Source organism: Apodemus sylvaticus, chromosome 9 (assembly GCF_947179515.1).
Source record: "Apodemus sylvaticus chromosome 9, mApoSyl1.1, whole genome shotgun sequence".
Taxonomy (NCBI): domain Eukaryota; kingdom Metazoa; phylum Chordata; class Mammalia; order Rodentia; family Muridae; genus Apodemus; species Apodemus sylvaticus.
In genome coordinates, this window is record NC_067480.1 from 109,376,545 (window position 1) to 109,399,295 (window position 22,751).

Below are 22,751 nucleotides of genomic sequence, written 5' to 3' on the forward strand. Positions count from 1 at the left end.
GTCTAGGCTGGTATTTATTAGGGGTGCTGTTTTGGGCTGGTGTTTATATTTGGATATGCTATTCTGGGCTGGTATGTATTGGGGGTGTTGTTCTGGGCTGGTGTGTATTGGAGGTGCTGTTCTGGGCTGGTGTGTATTGGGGGTGCTGTTCTGGGCTGGTGTGTATTGGGGTGTTGTTCTGGGCTGGTGTGTATTAGGGTGTTATTCTGGGCTGGTGTGTATTCGGGGTGTTGTTCTGGGCTGGTGTGTATTGGGGTGCTGTTCTGGGCTGGTGTGTATTGGGGGTATTGTTCTGGGCTGGTGTGTATTGGGGTGCTGTTCTGGGCTGGTGTGTATTGGGGGTATTGTTCTGGGCTGGTGTGTATTCGGGGTGTTGTTCTGGGCTGGTGTGCATTGGGGTGCTGTTCTGGGCTGGTGTGTATTGGGGGTATTGTTCTGGGCTGGTGTGTATTGGGGTGTTGTTCTAAGCTGGTGTGTATTGGGGGTGTTGTTCTAACTTGACCACTGGCATCTATTTCTGGAAGGGATGCACAGGGGAGTCAAGGGTCCACCCACCTTATACAGCTGCATGTCATAGCATCCAAAGAGCTGGCGCACGTCAGGTAGAGACATGAGCATGACTGTGTCCTGCTGCAGAGATTTCCAGAAGGATGTGATTAAATCCTCCACCTGATGTGACAGAACATACCATCAGAAACCCAGGCTGTACCTTGTGGGCCTCAGCCCCATAGTCAATGGCCTCGTAGAGCCTTGTGGGCCTCACCCCTACATAGTCAGTGACCCCTCGGGGCCTTGTGGGCCTCACCCCTACATAGTCAGTGACCCCCTCAGGGCCTTGTGGGCCTCACCCCTACATAGTCAGTGACCCCTCAGGGCCTTGTGGGCCTCACCCCTACATAGTCAGTGACCCCTCAGGGCCTTGTAGGCCTCACCCCTACATAGTCAGTGACCCCTCAGGGCCTTGTAGGCCTCACCCCTACATAATCAGTGACTCCTCAGGGCCTTGTAGGCCTCACCCCTACATAGTCAGTGACCCCCCTCAGGGCCTTGTAGGCCTCACCCCTACATAGTCAGTGACCCCTCAGGGCCTTGTAGGCCTCACCCCTACATAGTCAGTGACCCCCCTCAGGGCCTTGTGGGCCTCACCCCTACATAGTCAGTGACCTCTCAGGGCCTTGTGGGCCTCACTCCCATAGTCAGTACCCCTCAGGGTCTTGTGGGCCTCACACCCATAGTCAGTGACCCCCTCAGGGCCTTGTGGGCCTCACCCCTACATAGTCAGTGACCCCTCAGGGCCTTGTGGGCCTCACACCCATAGTCAGTGACCCCTCAGGGCCTTGTGAGTCTCACACCCATAGTCAGTGACCCCTTAGGGCCTTGTGGGCCTCAGCCCTACAAAGTCAGTGACCCCTCAGGGCCTTGTGGGCATCACCCCTACATACAGGCTATGGCAAGGCCTCACACCAGGGCATGCAAAGTTGTGTTATCAGCTTCACAAGCTGTGTTTGGAAACTACTGTGTGCACTGGTGTTTTGCCTGCACTTAGGTTTGTATGAGGTTTCTGGAGTTATAGACAGTGGTGAGCTACCATGTGGGTGCTGGGACTTGAACCTGAGTCTTCTGGAAGAGTAGTCACGCTCTTAACCTCTGAGCCATCTCTGCAGAGGAAACACCTCTTTTTTAGCAACCAAAGCAGCCCACCCCGCCTCTGTCCTCCACTAGGAAACCTTGAGAGTGTTCTTAAGGGGAAGCAGTTTGTGGCCACCAGGGGGCTCTGGTCGATTATAGTAAGATGAAGGCTCCGGGGCCTTACCAAGGGTTGAGAATAAAAGCTCATTGACTGACTGACTGATCACTTTGCTCATTTTCCAGCTTAAACAAAAAAAAAGGTAACAGTATTGCTCCTCGGGCCTAAGTCCTCAGCACCAGCCGTGAAGTCATATGAGCCCTTCTCAGAGATCAAGTAGGGAACACATCGAGGGGCCAAAAGTCCAGTTCCTTCTCATTCTGTTTTATCTGCCTGTTTCTGGATTCCAGTTTTTGAACTAGATTGGCAGCTGCCAGCTAATAAAGACCATCCACCCTCTTTAAAGGCTTATTATTAATTCTCTCTCTCTGTGTGTGTGTGTGTGTGTATTTATGTGCATGCCTACAGAGTCAGAAGAAGGCATCGGAGGCCCCGGAGCAGGAGTTACGGGTGGTTGTGAGCCATTGTGTTGCTGCTGGGAATGCTGGGAACTGGACTCAGGTCTTCTACAAAAGCAGCTAGTGTTCTTAACCACTGAGCCATCTCTCCAACATAAGACTCCTGTCCTGTGGGATTTCCATGGGCAGAGACATCCTGAGGCATCCAGGGACCCCAGGCAGGAGGTGATTCCTGTCAAGGCGGTGAGAAGCACCATGAGGAGCATGGCTTGGGATCTGTGTCAGGAACACTGACAGACTTGTCCAGGTAGAATCGGGAAAGCTGTCCACGCGTAGCCTGGTTGGTGACCCATGTTCAAGTCCCTGCTCCTGCTCACTAGTGAGTAAGAAACACAAGTGTTTCTCCAAGGTGTCCCCTCTCCCTGATGCCCGTGACTGCCGGGGCTGAGCTGCCTTGGATTACAGAAGGCCATGGAGGTATAGGCCTGATGACTGGATGCTCATGACGCTATAAGAAGAGGAAAAAGACAGACAGACAGACAGACAGACACACACACACACACACACACACACACACACCAGCTGCTGTGTTGCTCTAGGCTGCCAACAAGAAAGCTATCACCAGATGGAGTCCTGAAGACCTTGAACCTTTAAAATTATGACCCAAAATGAACATTTTTCTTTATATTTTCTTTCCCTTCCCAGGCATTTTATTTATAACTGTTATAGTTTGAATCTAGACTGTTTCCCCATGGCTTATCACTGAAAGGCGTGGTCCTTGGCTGGTGTGCTAACAGGAAGTGGTGGCACATGTACGAGTTAGGCCTAGTAGGCAGCATCCCGCCACTGGGGCTATGACCTTTCAGAGGATTGTGAGACCTTGGGCTCTTCCTCTTTCTCAGTGTGCCGCTCGCCCAGGAGGAACACACTGTTCTGCTGCTCAGTCCCTGCCTGGTATTCAGCCTCCTCACACATGCAAACCGATGATCAATGCCAACCAGACCTGGGCTGAAATTCCCCAGACCATAAATTAAAGCCAATACCCCTACACTTTAAGTTTCTTATCTTGGGTATTCTGTTGCAGTTAACAGCCGCTGACTAACACATCAGTTGGGAAGGGGTGACTAATGGACAACGGCAGGACTTGTCAGCCTTACTGTGTAACGTTGTTCCCCTCATTACCCAATTACACACTCCTCAAACCTTGTGGAAAATGCCTTCCTAGTCCCAGAAACGGAGCTGTCACGGGACGTGATTTAAGCAAGCATCTGCTGACCTGAGGGGAGTTGTGAGAGGCTTGGCGTCGTGGCGCTGCAGACACAGAGGGGCACACTGGTCCCTCCCACTCCGAAAGGCTTCACGCAGGCTCCACAGCGTGTGCTCACAATGAGTGCCTCGTCACCCCAGTCTGAAGTGCTTAGATACCAGAGGCATCAGGATAGCTCCCATCTGAGCGTGCCCTCAGTTCCCTGCATTCTTAGCTCCTACACTGAAGAGCGAAGCCCAGGCAGTCGAATGGCTCAGTGTGTCACCAAGCCTGACGTCTTCTTCAATTCCATCCCTGATCCCCACATGCTGGCAGGACAGAGCCAACGCCTGAAAACTGTCCTCTGACCTCACGTGCCTCAGGCTCGCAATGTGTTTCCCACAGCCAGTTTACGCCCCTCTCCTTGTGAAACGGGGAGACCTCATTACACCTGAAGGTCGGTGGTGTGTCGCCGAGCTCTGTCACCAGTTCTACAATAAAATCTTCACTACCTATTGGTGCCGGATCACCTGCCTCAAAGTCCTTTTCTTTTGCAGTGGCATGTGTTGATAGGATATGCGGGCATTACTGGGAAAAGGTCAGTATTACTATCCACACCGCACTCGGGCGCAGGGGAGTCTGTCATTCACGCATCATGATGCCCATATCGGAACCTCGGAGGATTTCCAAATGACTAAGACATGAGTTGTTTGCTGCAGTGGGCTAGCTCCTGCTGTCCCTGGAGGGGTCTGATCAAGTGAAGTGGTAGACAGCCGGTCCTAAGTGCCTGTAGTTAGTAGATAAAAACCTACCTTCTCCAGTTCTTGGTTCCTCACGTTCTGTAGAATGTCTCGACAGTAGTTGCAGTATTCATCCGCAAGAAAGACCACCTAGGAAGGCGGTGAGTGTTAGCGCCTCTGTTGGGCCTTCACAGACAATCAGCCTGAGAGACCCAGGGGATCTGTTCTCTGGGGTCGATCTCGTCACAGCTCTGGTGTGACAGTAGCCAGGGTTTTCACCTGACCTGTGCTGTGTGCACAGAGTCAGCACAGCTTACTGACAGCTCAAGACACTTCAGGTTTGCTGTGGTAACTCATACACTGCCAAGGTCAGTTCTGTCACTTTAACTTTTGAGGGTGTGTAATGTGTCTTTTTGCATGTGCTTTGTGTGTCTGTGTACTTGTGTGTCTTTGAACATGTACATGCATGTGTAGAGTTCAGAGGGAGACATCCAGTGTCTTCATCTATAATGCTCCACCCTTAAAATCTTTAAAGAATTTTTTTATGTATTTATCCATGTATGTAGGTGTATATGGGAACATTCATGGCATAGCACATGTGTGAGATTATATTCACATGTGTGGGTGTATATGGGAACGTGCAGGCATAGCACATGTGTGAGGTCATAATCATGGGTGTGGGCATATATGGGAGCATACATGGCACAGCACATGTGTGAGGTCATATTCATGGGTATGGGTTTATATGGGAATGTGCATGGCATAGCACATGTGTGAGGTCATAATCATGGGTGTGGGCATATATGGGAGCATACATGGCACAGCACATGTGTGAGGTCATATTCATACCTGTGAGTATATATGGGAACATGTATGGCACAGCACATGTGTGAGGTCATATTTCTGCCTCTGGGTATATATGGGAACATACATGGCACAGCACATGTGTGAGGTCATATTTATGCCTGTGGGTATTTATGGGAACGTGCATGGCACAGGACATATTGAGATCATATCCATGTGTATGGGTGTATATGGGAACATACATGGCGCAGCATATGTGTGAGGTCATATTCATGCCTATGGGTATTTATGGGAACATGCATGGCACAGGACATATGTGAGATCATATTCATGTGTATGGGTGTATATGGGAACGTGCATGGCACAGGACATATTGAGATCATATTCATGTGTATGGGTGTATATGGGAACATACATGGCACAGCACATGTGTGAGGTCATATTTATGTCTGTGGGTATTTATTGGAACATGCATGGCACAGGACATATTGAGATCATATTCATGTGTATGGGTGTATATGGGAACATGCATGGCACAGGACATATTGAGATCATATTCATGTGTATGGGTGTATATGGGAACATGCATGGCGCAGCATATGTGTGAGGCCAGAGAAGGCTCTCTCCTTCCACTGTGTGAGTCCTGGGGATCGAACCTACATTGTCAGGCTTTGTAGTAAGCCTGCTGAGTCATCCTGTACACTTCCTCTTTTTGAGGGTTGTTGTTGTTGGTGGTGGTGGTGGTATGTGTTTGTTGTACATGTGCGTGCTTACATAGGCCCAAGGAGTGGCCCTCTCTATCCCTCTTTCCTCATTCCTTGACAGGGTATCACTGCACCTGGGACCACTGACTGGCGAGGCTAGCTGGCCGGTGAGCTCCAGCAGCCCTCCTGTCCTCAGCCACCCTGGCACTGCGCTCAGCTTTCTGTGGCTGAGGGGTCTAAGCTCTGACCCTCGAGCTCTCGAAGCACCTGCTTATGACTGCACCAGTGCTCCAAAGGCCCCGACCATGGCACCCCCATTGCCTCCCAGGGCCAGTGCTTCCCTTTTCCGGTCCCTTCTTTCATCGGGGAGCCAGCCTCACTTGAGAAGATGAACGGCAGCAGTCCCAGGGGGCCTGGCTCCAGCTCTGAGGCAGACCTGGTTTTTCAGGCCCAGGAGGAACGCTGGTCCCCCAGGTCTCTGAGGAAGGAGGTGGTACCTGGGGCAATGACCACACCACAGGTGAAATAAGAGGGCACTGATGTGAGGACCACACCCCTCGGGACACAGACCTACCAGCTCACAGGAGTACTTGTTCGCCAGTTCCTGTTCCCAGAATGGACATCTTCTGAACGGAGACACAGGGGAGCCCATCGGGTCCGTCTTTATGGGTGAGCGATTTTCACACTGCAAGCCATTTATACCATGATTACTTCTTTAAAATAAAATGCATTCTTCGGCATATAAACACAGCTGCAGTCACAGGTTACTCTAAGTTACCACAGTCTTGAATGTGGTGGTGTTTCTGCAACTTCCCCTCATATTTTGTTACAATGATAATGGCTCCTATCATACTGTCCGCTACAACGGTAGGGGTTTAGGCTTTAATACATTGCCCAAACATATTGTTCTTGGGGGATTCTATGTCACAGTCAAGAGCTAAACCACCATGTTCGATACAAGTATCATCTATGAGCAGCCTGTGTGTCTCTAAAATCTTCATCTGTGGAATCGTTGCTCCCGGAAATAAAATGGAGTCCTGTCAAGTTCCTGTCCTGTCAGATTTGTGGTGCCTGAGCTGTGTGTGAAGAGAGTTAACTGCGTCAGGAATCCTGGGCTAACAGGACAATGTGGGTCACTGGTTTCATTTCTCAATGACAAATTTCAGGCTAAAACCACAGGGGAAAGGGTCAGTAGAAAGCACGTGGTCCGCCTCACAGTGCTGCCCGGCAGGGGAGGGGCCCGCTCAGGCCAGAGTCCACCAATTTTATACCGCACTTTGATGCAAAGTCGTCCGCACTGAACTGAGACTTTTTATCTTTCTCTTCTTTATGGTCTGCTCAGTCCTGCTGTGGAATTCTGGCAGCTTCCTGGTTGGAATTTCACACCCCATCCCTGGCTTCCTCAGTTCCTACGTGCACCTGGCTGAGCTCAGCTGCCTGCTAGCTGGTCTCTCTGGGTTTTGTCTCCTGGTGGGTCAACTGCTCCTTTGAACTCCTGGGCACCTTCCTCAGGGCGGATGGCTGTGCACAGCCATCATCCCGCAGTGATCCACACATGGTAGCAATCTCCCCTGGTTATTACTGAGACTTACACTGAGGACTGGAGAGTTGGAGATGCTGCCCGACAGCCATCTGAACTCTGGGTGCCTGACCCTGAACTTGGGGAAGTGCATATTGTGAGTTCGGTGTTTCCAGTGTGCTGTATTGACTCCCCTCCTGGAGGACTCTTGGACAAATACGGGGCAGAGCTTTGGGGGTGATGCGCAAGGCTTCCTTCCACAGGTGCTGCCTGCGCCCTGTCCCAGAGCACACTGTCGTCTGGTCTGTGGGGGGCACTGAGGTGGTCGACCGTCAGTTCCAGCCCTGAGCAGTTTCTCATGGTGACAGCCTAGCTAGGCCATATGCTCCGGAGCCCGGACTGACCTGGAGATATCTGCTCCGTGGCTGTGGCAGCTGGTCCCCAAAGCAATGTTTCTCAAAGTGCAGTCCTGAAACCACATCCTGGCACTAGGGATCCAGATTCCTCCCCCCTGGGTGACTGGGAGGAGGTCAGAAATCCAGCACTTCAACCACCTTTCTAGAACATGCGGGTTGACAGCTATAAATCTAGGCAGGTGTGAGTGTGTGTGTGTGTGTGTGTGTGTGTGAATGTGTGTGTGTGTATGTGTGAGTGTGTGTGTGTATGTGTGTGCATGTGTGTGTGAGTGTGTGTGAATGTGTGTGTGTGAGTGTGTGTGAATGTGTGTGTGTGAGTGTGTGTGTGTGAGTGTGTGTGAATGTGTGTGTGTCTGTGAGTGTGTGTGAATGTGTGTGTGTCTGTGAGTATGTGTGTATGTGTGTGTGTGTGAGTGTGTGTGTGTGTATGTGTGCGTGTGACTGTGTGTGTGTTGCACACATGAGCTCCCATGTGGAGGAGAAGGTGGGATGCCAGGCACCTTCCTCTGCTGTTGTCCAGCTTCTTGCCTCGCATGAGACAGGGTCTCTCACTGAACTGGAGGCTTGGTGTTTGTCCAGGCTTGCTGGCCAGGGAGCCAGCCAGAGCCGCTTGTCGCTGCGCCTTATCGCTGGGCTTACAGGCATGCGCAGCTGTGCCTGGGATTCAATCTCAGACCCACACTCTCGCCACCTAGACACCCTAGGTAGGTTCTCTGTTTTCTTTTCCTCCGTCCCTCCCTCTTTTCTTTTCTTCCTTCCTTCTCCCTCTTCCTCTCCCTCTTCCTCTCTCTGTCTCTCTCTGTCTCTCTCTCTCTCTCTGTCTCTCTCTCTCTCTCTCTCTCTCTCTCTCTCTCTCTCTCTCTCGCCCCTTCTGTTCTGAGACCACCACCGTTCTCTATTTTAACATGACAAATGACTGTTTCGCCACCCAGACGTCATACTATCTGTAATGCCAGGACACTGATGGCTTCTCTGTCCTAGACCGGACTTCTGTATCCACCACGCCCTGCAAGGCTCAGGGACCGTCTCAGAAGAGGGTGGGGAGGAGCACCATGCACTGCCGTCTTCTGGTCATAACGTGGCCACTGCGCTCATGAGCTCACACATGATGGTACTTACACAAATACATACAAGATGGATCCACTCCAGCAGCCAGCGTGGGCGGGGCAGGGGCTCCCAAGGCCACACCCCTAGCTTAGGGGCCACTGGCAGGCTGCCTGTGCTACAGGGAATGGTCCTCACTTGGGTGCATATGGAGAGAACACACTGGACTTAAGAGGGGTGTGTGTGCAGGCTATCTGGAGGGAGTGGGGTACATATGATGACAATGTAATGTATACATGTGTGAAATTCTCAAAGGATAAATTATATATAGATGCAAATGATTATAAGAATATAAAAGTTCATTGTCATGAGACATCAAAAGGAAAATTCATGAGTGCCTGAAACATAGGGTCTCCTCCTCCGTCTTCTTCACATCACAGCCATGAGGAGAGCTCCTCTGCTCCAGCACGCACTCCACATCACAACACCGCGCTTCACCGCAGTCCCAGAGGCAGTGGGGCAAACCCATAAAAGTGTATAAAACTCCCAAAATGCAAGCCAAGGTAAACCTTATCAATGTTTAAGTTGATCGGGGCAGATATTTTGTCACAGTACCAGAGAGCTGACGAATAGAAACTTATATATCCACCCCAAGGATACAGTGGGGACACCTTACTGTTGCCACAGCCCCAGGCGTCACATGCCTGTCCTGAGTCAGGTCACCCAGGAAAGCTATCTGGCTGGCCTTTCGACCTCTCTACATCTTCTGTCATGTCTCCCCAGTACGCCCTGTCCTCTTGAGGAGGTGTGATGGCATGCCATACCCTCCTGAATCAAACCCGGATCCGCAGCCTGGCAGCAGCAAGCTCTCCTCTAGGCATCTCTCGGCCAGTCCTCGAGGCCTCCACAGTGTTAGCTCTACCTCTCAGGTCAGACGCAAGCCATACCCAAGGTGAATCCTCTCCCAACAAGGATTCTGGTGTCCCTTTGGAATGGGCAGAACTATGGTTCCCTGGGACACACACTCTCTAATCTCCAGACACTGCGACTCTGCTACTTCACGAGAGGCAGGAGGGGCCTTGCCACAGGGAGAGTCTTCCCCTGAAGTCAAATGATCACAGGAGTTCTTGAAAACACATGGCTGAGCTCAGCTAGAGAAGGACGTGGCTTACCCTGTGCTGGCTTTGAAGACAGAGAATGGGGCTGTAAGGCCAGGAATGCAGGTGGCTTTAGATGACAGAAGAGTGCCCCAGTCCACAGTTAGGGACTTGCTCTACAGACACATTGACCTTAGCCTGGTGAGAGCTGATGGGGGGACTCACGCCCCAGCCCCAGGACACAAGACAACCATTTTGTGTTGTTCAGAGCACTGACTTTGTGTTGATTTCTTAGAGCGGCCACCTCACCTCATCTGTGAGGGTCCCCCTGGAGGGTCATCTGTCACAGCTAAAATAATGTCAGGGATAAAGCACTCAGGCAGGAGTCGGGTACTATAGGGAAGACAGATAAGAGGCACGCGGCTGGGTGCGAGCTAGCCAAGCTGGCTGGGTAAGAGGAAGGACAAGGATCCAACTGAAGTAAGTCAGTCTCTGGCTACACACACACACACACACACACCACACACACACACACACAGACTACACACACACACCACACACACAGACAAACACACACACAGACAACACACACACAGAGACAACACACACACACACACAGACACACACAGACACACACAGACACACACAGACACACACCACACACACACATACACACCACACACACAGACAACACACACACACCACACATATACACAGACACACACTATACACACACACAGACAACACACACACACAAACACACACACACAACACACACACAGACACACACAGACACACACCACACACACACATACAGACCACACACACACCATACACACACACACAGACAACACACACACACACAGACACACACAGACACACACCACACACACACACACACAAAACACACACATACACACACACATACACACACACACCCCAGGAGCTTCACAAGACACCTGCCTAGACCTCTGGCTAGCTTCTCAGTTTTATGAATAGTTTCACTTTAAAGTAATATTATTTTATTTTCCGCGTGTGGGTATTTTGCCTGCATGCACAGGTGTGAGCACTGTATGTATGCCTGGCGCCATGGACCCCTGGGAACTGGAGTTGTAGACAGCTGTGAGCTGCTGTGAGTGCTGGGATTTGAACCCGGGTGCTCTAGAGGAGCGGCCAGGGGGCTAACTGCCGAGCCATCTTTCCAGGGCCCCGGCTACTTAACACTTTTTAATGTATTCTTGCATCTGACTGTCTCAGGCTTTCTAAATTGTGGGTTAAGGAAGGCTTGGCCCCTAGGACTGACTATACCAGAAAGGCGGATTCCTCCAGGCCACTCAGGGGAGGACACAGAGAACCCCAAGTCCAGCCCCTTCTGCCTTTCTGCCCTCCAACACTGCCCCGGTTGCTTCCTGACTGCAGACAATGCTTTTCGAGTACAAGGCCATGAGACTTTTGTCTCTGAAACTTTTGGGTACTGGTTACCAAAAACAGATGCTTAAAAAAGTGGTTCTTGTCAGTGGGATCGTATGTGCTAGCGACAATGTTCTGTGTTCCTTCAAATCCCTACGTTGATATCGTAGTCAACCTGTGATGGACTTTAGAAGTGGAGCCGTGGGGGCTGAGTTAGGGCTGGAGGCTAGGATGGATCATCACGAACTAGATCACTCACAAATAAGAGGTCAGAGAAGGCTCCGCTACCCAAGATCAGGAGGAGTAGCCTGCTGTTGATAGCCAGCAGGGCACTCACCGGAACCACCGGGAACCACAAGACATCAGTGTGTTTAAACTGCTCAGTTTAGAGTAATTTGTTTTAGCAAACTGAGCTGGAACGGGATTAAAGTCCTGTCATGATGTCTTAGCCAACTAAAGCGAGGCTCAACACATAGTGTCAGAGATTAGCTATTAATAGCTCCGATGTCCTGATTCTAAGAGTTGAAAGAATACCATAGAGGTAAATTAATCGCTAACCACCAGTGCATCCTTTCGAATTACACCTTGAAAGGCACACAGCTTTGCGGTGACTACAGCTGAGCAGTGTGGCCCTGTAGGGCAGGGGCCATGTCGGTCCTGGCTGAAAGTGACACTCAACGTCGAGACCAAATGGGTGACAGAATAAGGACTGTCCAGAACACGGAACACAGCAGACATGGAACCCCAGTACTGGTAGGTCTGTTAGAATGCGGCTATGTTATACTCACTGTTTCTTCCTGCTGGAGAACGCTGCTGTAATCAGGAGGTTTTCCAAAGGCAACAAGATCGCCACTGTGTAAGAACAGACAACAGAGAAACCATGTGACTAAGATACCACCTGTCCCTGAACACAAGAACACAATTTCCTCTGCAGCAAGCCTATTTGTTTGGCGTAAAATTCTTTATCCAAAACTCATCCTCCAGGTTCCTGGGCACATAGGGCAATTGTCACGTGGTTGGGGATTTTTTAAGTTTATTTTTGTATCTGGGACAATCATGGATTTTAATTTTAAATGCTTTGTTCCCTTCAAAAGCAAGGGTCTGACACCATTACGGTTAACAACTTCACTCCTGTGGGAAAAGAAAACCCACCTTGAAAACGGCATCTTGCTGCTTTCTGATTTGGTGTTTTCCACTAGCGACCCAGACAGAGAGTGCCGTTAAGTGACAGATGCAGCAGGGCGCGCGTTCACAGAACGGGAACTGGGGGGTTGGTGGCAGACCTGTAAGCTCCGTTTATCGTGTCTGTGCCGCTGCAGCGTGTAAGAAAGATATGCAGTAGACAACAGACTTCATCCCGTTGATGTGCAGTGGGATGCTTTAATTATGGGCAACGCAGCGCCTCCCATTTGTACCACGAAATGTGCCTCCTCTGGGTGTGAGACAGGAGGGCATCTTCCCGGTCTGCCCCAGGGCTAAGGCTGAGCTGAAGGGGAGGAGGCGTGGCTTGGAAGCTTGGTCTACCCAAGTCACCATAGTCCTCTTGCCCGAGAGTGCAGCGCTGCTGTAGACTGGACTATCTCTCCCCTCAGAGCACGGAGCCATGGTCAGGAGGACACCTAGGAGAGCTGGCCAGCACTGGCTCTCACTGTCTCCCAGAAGCCCCAGGGGCTCTCCTCTAAAGGTTTGTGTCATGGTGCCAGTCTGTACACACATACACACACACACACACACACACACACACACATATGAATAATAGCGTTGCTGCATAGTCCTCTATCCCCAGGTGTGGCAGACAGTCTGAACACAAGCCCTTCGGGGAGACACACCCTTCATGCTTCCGTGAGAATTGTTATCAAAACAGCAGTGTTACTTTGGACATTCCAAATAGCTCCTGGGATATGGGCTCCATCAACCAGATACAGAAGGGTGGATTCTGCACAAATGCTAGAAAATGGAGAATTTGCTTTTTTTAAGATATTTTGTTTGGGGCTTGTGTTTTGGACTGAACTGTGCTCCCTTCATATATTGCAGTGTTAGTCTCTATTGTAGCTATATTTGGAGATAGAATTTTGTGTGTGTGTGTGTGTGTGTGTGTGAGAGAGAGAGAGAGAGAGAGAGATCGTGCACACTTGAAGTCAGAGAAGACTAAACTTTCGAACAGTGCTGAACTGTGAAGGTCTGGAATGAATGCACTTCGTGGTATGAGACGGCCATGAGTCTGTGGGGCCAAGGGTAGAATTTTATGGTTTCAAGTGCTACAGTCAGGTATCCAGTTGAAGAGGGTGGGCTTGGTGAGCGGGACTGATAGCCAACTTGATTGGCTTTAGGAACACGTAGGCCTAATGAAACGCAGCTTTGGATGTGTCTAGGAATGCTTCCAGAACCCAGAACCATTGTTACCTGAGGGGGGAGGCCAACCTGAATGTGGCACCACCATCTCCTGGATGAGGTCTTACACTGAATCAAGAGGGGGAAGGCAGAAAGTCACGTGAGCATTAGGATTCCCCCTTCTCTGCTTTCTGGCCAGCACGGAAGACAGGCTGCTGCCATGGCCCTTCCCACTCCGCAGGGGAGCGGACCTCTAAAGTGTGGGCAGAGGAAAACCTTCCTCTCACTTTGCCTTTTTGTCTGGTGCTTAACCACAAGAGACATAACCAATACATATAGACTCTGGGACATTAGAAGCAAACTAGAAATTAATTAATCCCTAGAATAAAACAAGACATAAGGAAACATCTGTAGTGAATGTTCCGAGAAATTAACCAGAAACAAATGTGGTTGTCGGCACTTGGACCTCACAGAAACCACTGTGAAGCTGTCCTCCTTTCTTTCTTTTTCCTTCTTTCTTTTTGAGACAGGGTCTCAGTATCTAAGTCTAGATGGTTTGGAAGTTGCTTTAGAGACCAGACTGACTTCAAACTATCGTGATCTGCCCACCTCTGCCTCAGGTGTGGGGGCTAAGATGTGCACTCGCACACTCAGGTGTGGGGCTATGATGAGCACTCACACACTCAGGTGTAGGGCTATGATGTGCACTCGCACACTCAGGTGTGGGGCTATGATGAGCACTCACACACTCAGGTGTAGGGCTATGATGTGCACTCGCACACTCAGGTGTGGGGCTATGATGAGCACTCGCACACTCAGGTGTGGGGCTATGATGTGCACCTGCACACTCAGGTGTGGGGCTATGATGTGTGCCTGCACACTCGGCTCTAGGCTTTTTCCCAGTGAAACAGGAGGAAATTCGACTTCTCTACAATTCTACATTGTGCCAGCACAGAATTCCTGGATCTGGGCAGAAATGAATATAAGAACACAATATGATGATATTCAGGTCCATTTATCCACCCACCATCCTTCCCTCTCAGTACTGTCCAGTCCATCTGTTTATCTACTCATCTGTCCATCCGTCCATCCATCCATCCATCCATCCACTGTTCATCCGTTTAATTATCCATTTGTTTCTTATTTGGTCACAGTATGCATGCTAAGTGTCTACCACAGGACAGGCATTTTGTTTTGTTTTGCTTTGTTTTTCCAAGACAGGGTTTCTCTGTGTAGCCCTGGCTGTCCTGGAACTCATACTGTAGACCAGAACTCAGAAATCCGCCTGCCTCTGCCTCCCAAGTGCTGGGATTACAGGCGTGCGCCACCACTGCCCAGCTAGGCATTTTGTTAGCTCTTGTAGGGGACACAGTTGTGACCAAGACCCAACAAGAGCCATCATCATCATCGCTAATAGTGTGTTTTTGCTTTTTCGAGATAGGGTTTTTCTGTGTAAGGCTAGATTCCTGAAGCCTTAAGGGTTTGGCTGCCCTGGAACTTGCTTTATAGACCAGGCTGGCCTTGAACTCACAGAGATCCACCAGCCTCTTTCTCCAGAGCTCTGGGATTAAAGGCTCCAGCTAAAAGCCATTTAAAAAAAATCAGTATATACTAACTAAGAAATAAAGAAATCAGCATGATTGAGGACTTGAACTAAAGACAGCGGCACAGCACATCACATAGCTGGTGACTGAGAACAGAGGACTCCTGGGGTCTGGCCTTAAGTCCAGGTGTGGGGGCCTGCTGTCTCAGTCAAAAGGGCTGCTGGTGCAGATGACCTGGCAGACCGGACCCAGGGAATGCTGCAGACATTAGCTGTGCTTGAACCTGGAAAGCTGGCCAGCTGGCCAGCGAGTTAAGGCTGTGGGAGACCTGAATCCCACTTTTCCTGTCAGAGGAGTCCAGGGTGTCAGCCATGGGGGCTGTGAGCCTCTGGGCCCACTGGTCCTTGCGTCATTTCCCCAGTGCGGTTCTGATTTAGACAATGGGGACATTTATTAGGCCCTGAACCAAAGCACAGTTGTTGGGAAACATGGCCTCAGGGAAGCCACACACAGTACCAGAGCTGGCCTTGGGGAGGAGGGCCCAGGTCCTCCCCGGCTGTCTGAAGCTCTGGCAGTTTTTAATCACCAGAGCAGAGCAGAGCAGAGCAGAGCAGAGCAGAGAGCAAGCCTAAGGCCCAGTGTGGCCCCATGTTAGTCTGTGCCCTGAAGACTCGTGGTCCTCGTGGGCTACCCTCCCCACCCCCAGCTGCTGCATCCTAAGCTAGACCGTCAGGATTTAGTAAACATAAGGGCAAGGGCAGCCAGACCAGGGGGAGGCAGGAGACCTGGAAGAAAGAGGTGACATCCTACTGCAGCAGCTGGTGGCTGCACTTCCTTCTGTGAGACCCTTGGGCCCTGGTGGCCCTGGACAGGAAAGGCACAGGGTCAGATGACTCTAAGTACTATTTAAGGCCCAGAGTAAATATTTGGTGCCATGTAGACTCAGATTTCCTCCAGACTCACCTATACTTAGATTCTGAGCCCCCCATGGAGAAAACCCAGGGACCCCTTGCTTTTTGGGGACCAGCATGTGGCTGCTTGCTTTATGTAGTATGAGAATCACATTAGTTTAACCTGTGTTCATGATCTCTTGGCACTGAGGAGACCAAGACAGACTTCCAGGACACACTGTGATCTTAAATAAGAAGGTAGGTAGGCAGGCAGGCAGTCAGACAGACAAACAGACAGACAGACATTCCCATAAGTCTCCCAAGCGTGGTGTTAGCTCTAACTCTGGTCTGCTTCCGCATTCTCGAGCTTTGACATTACTCTCCTTAATCCAGACTTCCATGACGTCACGCTGGCACCTCAATCTCCCTTGCACATCGCTCAGCTTCAGGGAAAATAATTTAAAGCAATTACAAAGATAAGAAGATAGTAATGTCATAAAATCCCACTCTCAGACCGTGCTGTCTAGCCTGCGCGCTGGGGCAGGGCACTGCCCTCCAGGCCCCCGGTCCACCTGCAGGCCTCTCTTACCACATCTGAAAGAATTAATTTGGTTTTGGTTGGAAGTGACTCTTCACAGGTAGTTTGGGATATGAAGTTAAAGTGCAAACATGGATTCACAGGGGACACACAGTTACACAATGATTATAAAAGCGTGGCAGTTTCCTTACATTAACTGCAGGCACCTCGAAGATGCAGCCAGGCCCTTAATTCTTTGGTGCTTTACTTTATTCAGCCTAACCCTCAGACCACCCTGCAGAGACAGCATTTAAGAACTGTTGTCCCATTTCTCAGATCAGGCAAGAGATGAGAATCCTGAGGCCATTCTGATCTGAGTTCAGAGCGCTTACCTATTGTTCTGTTCTTCTAGGGCGTATGTACTTGACAAGGTCATAGACTATAGAGGCCGAGGATGTAACCGAGTTATAGAATCTTACCTACCACACATGGGCATAGACTCCATTCCCAGCACACAGACACAGACATTCACACAGACACCGAAAGACACACACACACACAGGTTCCATCCCTCCCAGCACACAGACACAGACATTCACACAGACACTGAAAGACATACACACACACACACACACACACACACACACAAACAGGTTCCATCCCTCCCAGCACACAGACACTGACATTCACACAGACACTGAAAGACACACACACACACACATGCACACGCACACACACACACACACACACACACACACAAAACGAACAGTAAACATGGTTTGAAACTAAAAATGTGCAAGAACGGTGCTCCTAGGAAGGGAGGCTGCGCGCTGAGCACAGTGGCTTAGTCACCCTCTGTACGGAGGAGGGAGGGAGGAGGGAGATCACTATTCAAGTATTTAACTGTCTCCTGACCCATTAGATTTAATGAACAACTTAATTGCAAATGACGACCTGCCGGAGAGTGCTGAAAGTGTAAGCGGCCCACATTTGCCTCCTTACGCAAACCTCAGCCTCTGGGGCGAGGGGATCAAGTTTCACAGGCAGACAGTAAACAACACCAGGCACTGCACCCGGTGGCCTGCCGGGGGTGGGGAAGGTGGGGGGTGTGGGGTGGAAGAGGGGTGCCTGGAGCCCAGGAGAGTTCCCAAGGATGTTGGGGAGAGAGGTTGGGAGTAGGAGTGGCCTCTGCTTCCAAAGCCTTTGGAGCCAGGGTGTCACCCAGGGAGGGCATGATTTCCCAGACACAATGGTGTTGTTTTTCTAATGCTGCTAGAGAACGACCAGTAGCGCACGTGTTCAACTTTAACACGTTCTAACCAGCCCTGGAACCCTCAGGGTGGACGGGCCAGAAAGCTGGTTGCAACTTGGACACCTACTTAGGAGGGAGACTCATCAGCGGTCTTGCTGGGGGGTCCTGGCCCCAAAGCCTTGTCTCATCTTATTCCTTCTTATACCCTAGCTGACTAAACAAGGAAGAGAGGAAGAGAGGCCCTTGCTAAGGCAGGCAGGGGACCCTCCAGCATCCTAGGGTGGTGGCGGCCACACTGTCAGGCTGCAGTTGGCTCCCCAGGAGGGGGAGGGGCTGGAAGATGAGCCCGGCCCCGTGGTGCTTTGTTGGTACATGGATCCAGCTGTGGACCCACAGCTGCATTCCACAGGCGCCGCCGCCGCTGCCACCCCAAGGCAGCTCCTGAGCTCATGTGTTGGCACAGGAACAGAGAAAAGTGAGCACAAAGGCTAAGAGTGTGAGGGAAGGGTAGACACTGGCTAAGCTGGGGAAGCAGCGTATGCGTGTGTGCATGCATATGTGTCTGTGTGTGTGCGTGTGTATGTGTATGTGTGTGTATGACTGTGTGCACATGTATCTGCGTGTATATGTATGTGTGTGCATGTATGTTTGTGTGTGTATGTATCTGTGTGGCTATGTGTGTGTATATGTATATGTGTGTATACGTATATGTGTGCCTGTGTGTATTTGTATCTGTGTGTGTATGTCTGTGTGTACATATATCTTTGTGTGTGTCTGCATGTGTGGTGGCAGGGAGGAGGGCAAAAGTTAGTTCCATTATATCCCAAAGAGAAACAGGAGATTACATAGAATTCTTTTTGGAGTTTATATTAAATAGGATGGAAAAGGATAGACATTTTCTTTAAAGTGTGTTAACTTGGGGATTTAAGTTGAAGGATTGCTCCCCTGGATTTGATTAAACATGTACACACACACACACACACACACACACAAGAGGCGAACACTGTGCACCTTGGCCTCAGACTGAGAGTTTCTGAGTCCACAGCTCAGTCTGGCTACCCGAGAGGCACAGTGGGATCTTGGGAGGCCTCTTCCTTGAAAACTCGCAGATCCCTGGGGACCGAGCACAGGAGAGACCGCTCTGGGCTTGTTTTTCATACGCTGCACATTTAGTCACTTTGATTAAGAAACAAACAAAAATCTCAAGTTTTTTCTCAGAACTTGGCCAGCCTCTCCTGGGTTGAGGGTGAGAATCACTACAGCATCTCTCGCACGATCTGTGCCCTGTCCCCTCTACAGGCAGTCAGCAGACATCTGGGTCCTGGTCCACTCCGTGGGACCAGGCCTCCTGCTGCATCTCAGCACATTTCTCCTTCCTAGCCCGGGATATGGAGAGATGGGCGAGGAGACTGATGAGGTAGCTACAGTGAGGTGGCCAGGAGCAAACAGCTTGTCTGGCCATGGAATGAATTTTAGCTAGGCTATGTGCCTGTCTGGAGAGGCTGGGGACAGCGGCTCAGTGCTGAGAGCCACCTTTCCTGTTCTTGGGGGATTCTCTGTGCTAACGTCTTTGTGGGGGTGGGTGGCTGGGTGTTTCCATTTCTTTTCCCTGACACAAAGTCCAGAAAGTGTGTGTGTTGAGTGTGGGTGGGGGAAGGGGTTAAACCAGACTCTTGGGCAGCCGAGGACCAGGTTAGCATCCCAGCCTGTTGCTTTAAAGAGAGCTTGCCTGCTCCACTCTGAAATGGTTCTGTTAAGAAACACTCCGCTTTCTTTCTGTGCTGAGGCCATAGCTCTGGACTTCACAGGAGTGCTTCGCCACTGAGTTACACCCCTCAGCCCAAGGCTACCTCCTCAGTGGAATCTCTACCCCGTGCTCCCCAGTAAATACCAGAGCTGTTGTACATTAGCCTTCATCTCAACTCATAAAGAACCTCTGGCTTCAGGGAGGCAGGCAGCTCTGGGGGAAACTTAACAAATTCTCCACTGAAGGCTCTCCCTTGGGCTTTGAACCTGGGGAAGGAGGGCAAGCAGGCCCAGCTGCACTCCCCGGGGCTGATGGCTTCCAGGTGTGCACGGCCAGGCTCCGCCTAGCCTTGCTGCCTTCCCCTTGTTAAGGCGGCAGGGCTTTTCAGATCTGTTAGTGACAGACACTGTCATCTCTCACCTCTCAGGGCAAAGAGAGCTTTGAAGGGGAGAAAGGATTGGAATGGGCGTGGCTTACAAAGCTTTGAGAGGCCGCTGCGCTGAGGACCCCGCTGGGAGACAGCAGGGGGCCTACCACCCTTTTCTCCAGGGTTACGGAGTTATGCTTGCTTTATTATTTTGAACTGATTTTTTTTACTGATGTAATTATAGATTTATGTATATGCAAGAAATATGTATATGTATTTATGTAGCTGCAAGAAATAATTAAGGGAGAGACCCCTTTCATTCTCGGCTCAGTTCCACCCACTGCTAACATTGTTCACAAATCCTCTCTTCAGATCCATAGGCGTTGCCTCCAGAATCTGCTACATCCCTAAGGAAGTCTACCTCCCTGGCTGCCAGGCCCCAGGTCTCCGTGTGCAGTGTACAGTATTTGCAGGGACCTTGTCCTGCACGCCCCGCCCCTGTAAACTCAAAATCAGCTCCAGCTGACTCACAGGACCTAGAACAATGGAATTCCTATGTAAAAAGCCGGGATACCACATTGTTTAGGAAATAATGCTTAAAAACAAAAACAAAAGAACAGTTCTTATGTTCAGTCAATTTTTCCCCCAAATAATCCTCATCCATGGTTAGTTGAATCTGAAACCTCAGAAGCTTCAGGGACAAAGGTCCAGCTGTATCATATAAGAGCTCAGATAGTGCCATTGATACAGCCTAACTTGCAGTGTCTGTTTTACTTAAACTTGTGTATGCATGTGTGCCTGTGTGCGTGTACGTGTGCATGTACACATGTGTGAGCACGTGTGTGTTGTGGGCGTGTGTATGTATGCACCTGTGAGTGTGTGTGCGCACATGTGTTGTGTGCCTTTGCATGCCTGTTTGAGTGTGTTGTGTGCATGTTGCATGCATGAGCGTGTGTGTGTGTGTGTGTGTGTGTGTATATATATATGTGTGTGTGTGTGTGTGTTGTGCATGTGTGTGTAAAAAAAAATCTTATCTTCCCAGGTTCATGTGTCTCTCGCCATAGCCGAGATATTGTTCTAGGGAAACTCAGGATAATAAAGATGAAAAGACAGAATACAGAATTTAAGAAAATATTTGCAAACCATATAACCAAAAGAGGGATAGTATGTAAAACAGAGGACAATAAGTTAGACGTGCAGAAAGAGGGCGCCCGGAGGGATGGTGCTTTAATAACCACGCTCACTTCTTGCTCCCCTCAACCCTAACCTGTCCCTCACTTCCTCATTTGAACATGCTATATAAATGGAATCATTTAGGGTTGGGGCTATTTTAATTTAGCTGAGTCCCACAGAGATCTCTCCAAGTTTCCATGCACATCAATGGTCTATTCCTCTTTATAGCTGGGCAGTTTTCTGTGGCACAGACACACCACTGTTAGGTTAACCGGTCACCTGCTGAAGGACACCTGCGCTGCCTCCAGTCTGAGCTGTCAGTACTACGGCCACTGAGGACCTTCTCAAGAGTGTCTCCATGTGGATGCTAGTTTTCATTTCTCGGGGACAAATGTCTAGATCGACAGATGGTTGGACGGGGCTCCCGTCTGTATTTATGAGAAACTGCCCAACCACTGGCTAAGGTAATGCATCATTTGACATTCCCACCAGAGGTGTGGAACTGGTCCAGGTTCTCAGTATCCTCATTGGGATTTGGCCTTTTTTTATTTTTGTCAGTCTCACAGGGACATAGGCACATATACGGAAAGGGCTGGCTTTGCGAGGTGTTTGCCTCTTGCCTGTTTTCTAATAGGATTGTTCTGAGTTTTCATACTGTTGGGTTTTACATACTGTTTCTAGATTCTAGATTCTAGAATCTGACAATGGTGCAGACTGCATACTCTTTCTAGATTCTAGAATCTGACAATGGTGCAGACTGTATACTCTTTCTAGATTCTAGAATCTGACAATGGTGCAGACTGTATACTCTTTCTAGGTTCTAGAATCTGACAATGGTGCAGACTGTATACTCTTTCTAGATTCTAGAATCTGACAATGTTGCAGACTGCATACTCTTTCTAGATTCTAGAATCTGACAATGGTGCACACAGACACATACTCTTTCTAGGTTCTAGATTCTGACAACGGTGCAGACTGCATACATCCTCCTTCAGTCTGTGTCTTTTCCATCTCCCCTTCAGGGCTTTTGAAAAAGCCTAAAGTTTTTCACCGTATGGCTCCTGCGTTTGGTAGCCAGCCTGGGAACCTCCTGCCTGGCTAGTGCCATTCAGCTTATTCTACTTTATATTTTAATATTCTTATATTTTCTTGGCTTTATTGTTGGTAACTTTGCAATGAGATAGATTTTACCGTTACACAGTGTAACTGCAAACTCTTAGACTCAAAACAATTGGGAATCTCAGCGTCCAGACTAGCTGGGGTCACAGCTTTATACTTTTGGAGGGAGGTTGAGATGGGGTCTCTCTACACATCCGGCTGTCCTGGGACTCACTATACAGACCAGCCTGGCCTCTAACTCACGGGTATCTGCCTCTGTTTCTTGAGTGCTGGGATTAAAGTTGTGCATCACCAGGTTTATTATTGTCCTTATATTTTAAGTTCAAGCCTTGGACCTATCTTGAGATAATTTTCATAAAAGTTGTGAAGTCTTTGTTGAAGTTCATTTTTCTTTTGGATGTGTGGTTTTCTCAAAGCTACCTTCTTCTGTTACGTTACTTGTGTACCTCTGCCCTCACCTGGGGGCTGACAAGATGGCTCAATGCTTTCTGCCAGGCCTGATACATGTCTGATTCCTGAACCCACACTGTGGAAGGAGACCTCATTCCCACAAGCTGTCCTCTCATCCCTCCGATCCTTGTGTACTATAGTATGCATGTGCACACACACACACTCACACGCGCGCATACACGTGTGCACACGCGTGTGCGCGCGCGCGCGCGCGCACACACACACACACACACACA

The 22,751-nt window shown here is 49.9% G+C and overlaps 1 protein-coding gene across 1 annotated transcript in view; it reads right to left on the reverse strand.

Moving 5' to 3' along the window:
* The window catches only part of Rfx8 (regulatory factor X8), a 62,158-nt gene that overhangs the window by 18,012 nt on the left and 21,395 nt on the right, over positions 1-22,751 (reverse strand). The window contains exons 5-8 of the mRNA XM_052192566.1: positions 11,914-11,977; positions 6,214-6,324; positions 4,204-4,281; positions 556-669 (exon numbers count right to left, since the gene is read on the reverse strand). Coding sequence (XP_052048526.1) covers positions 556-669; positions 4,204-4,281; positions 6,214-6,324; positions 11,914-11,977 — 367 coding nt within the window. The remainder of the gene's footprint in view (positions 1-555; positions 670-4,203; positions 4,282-6,213; positions 6,325-11,913; positions 11,978-22,751) is intronic.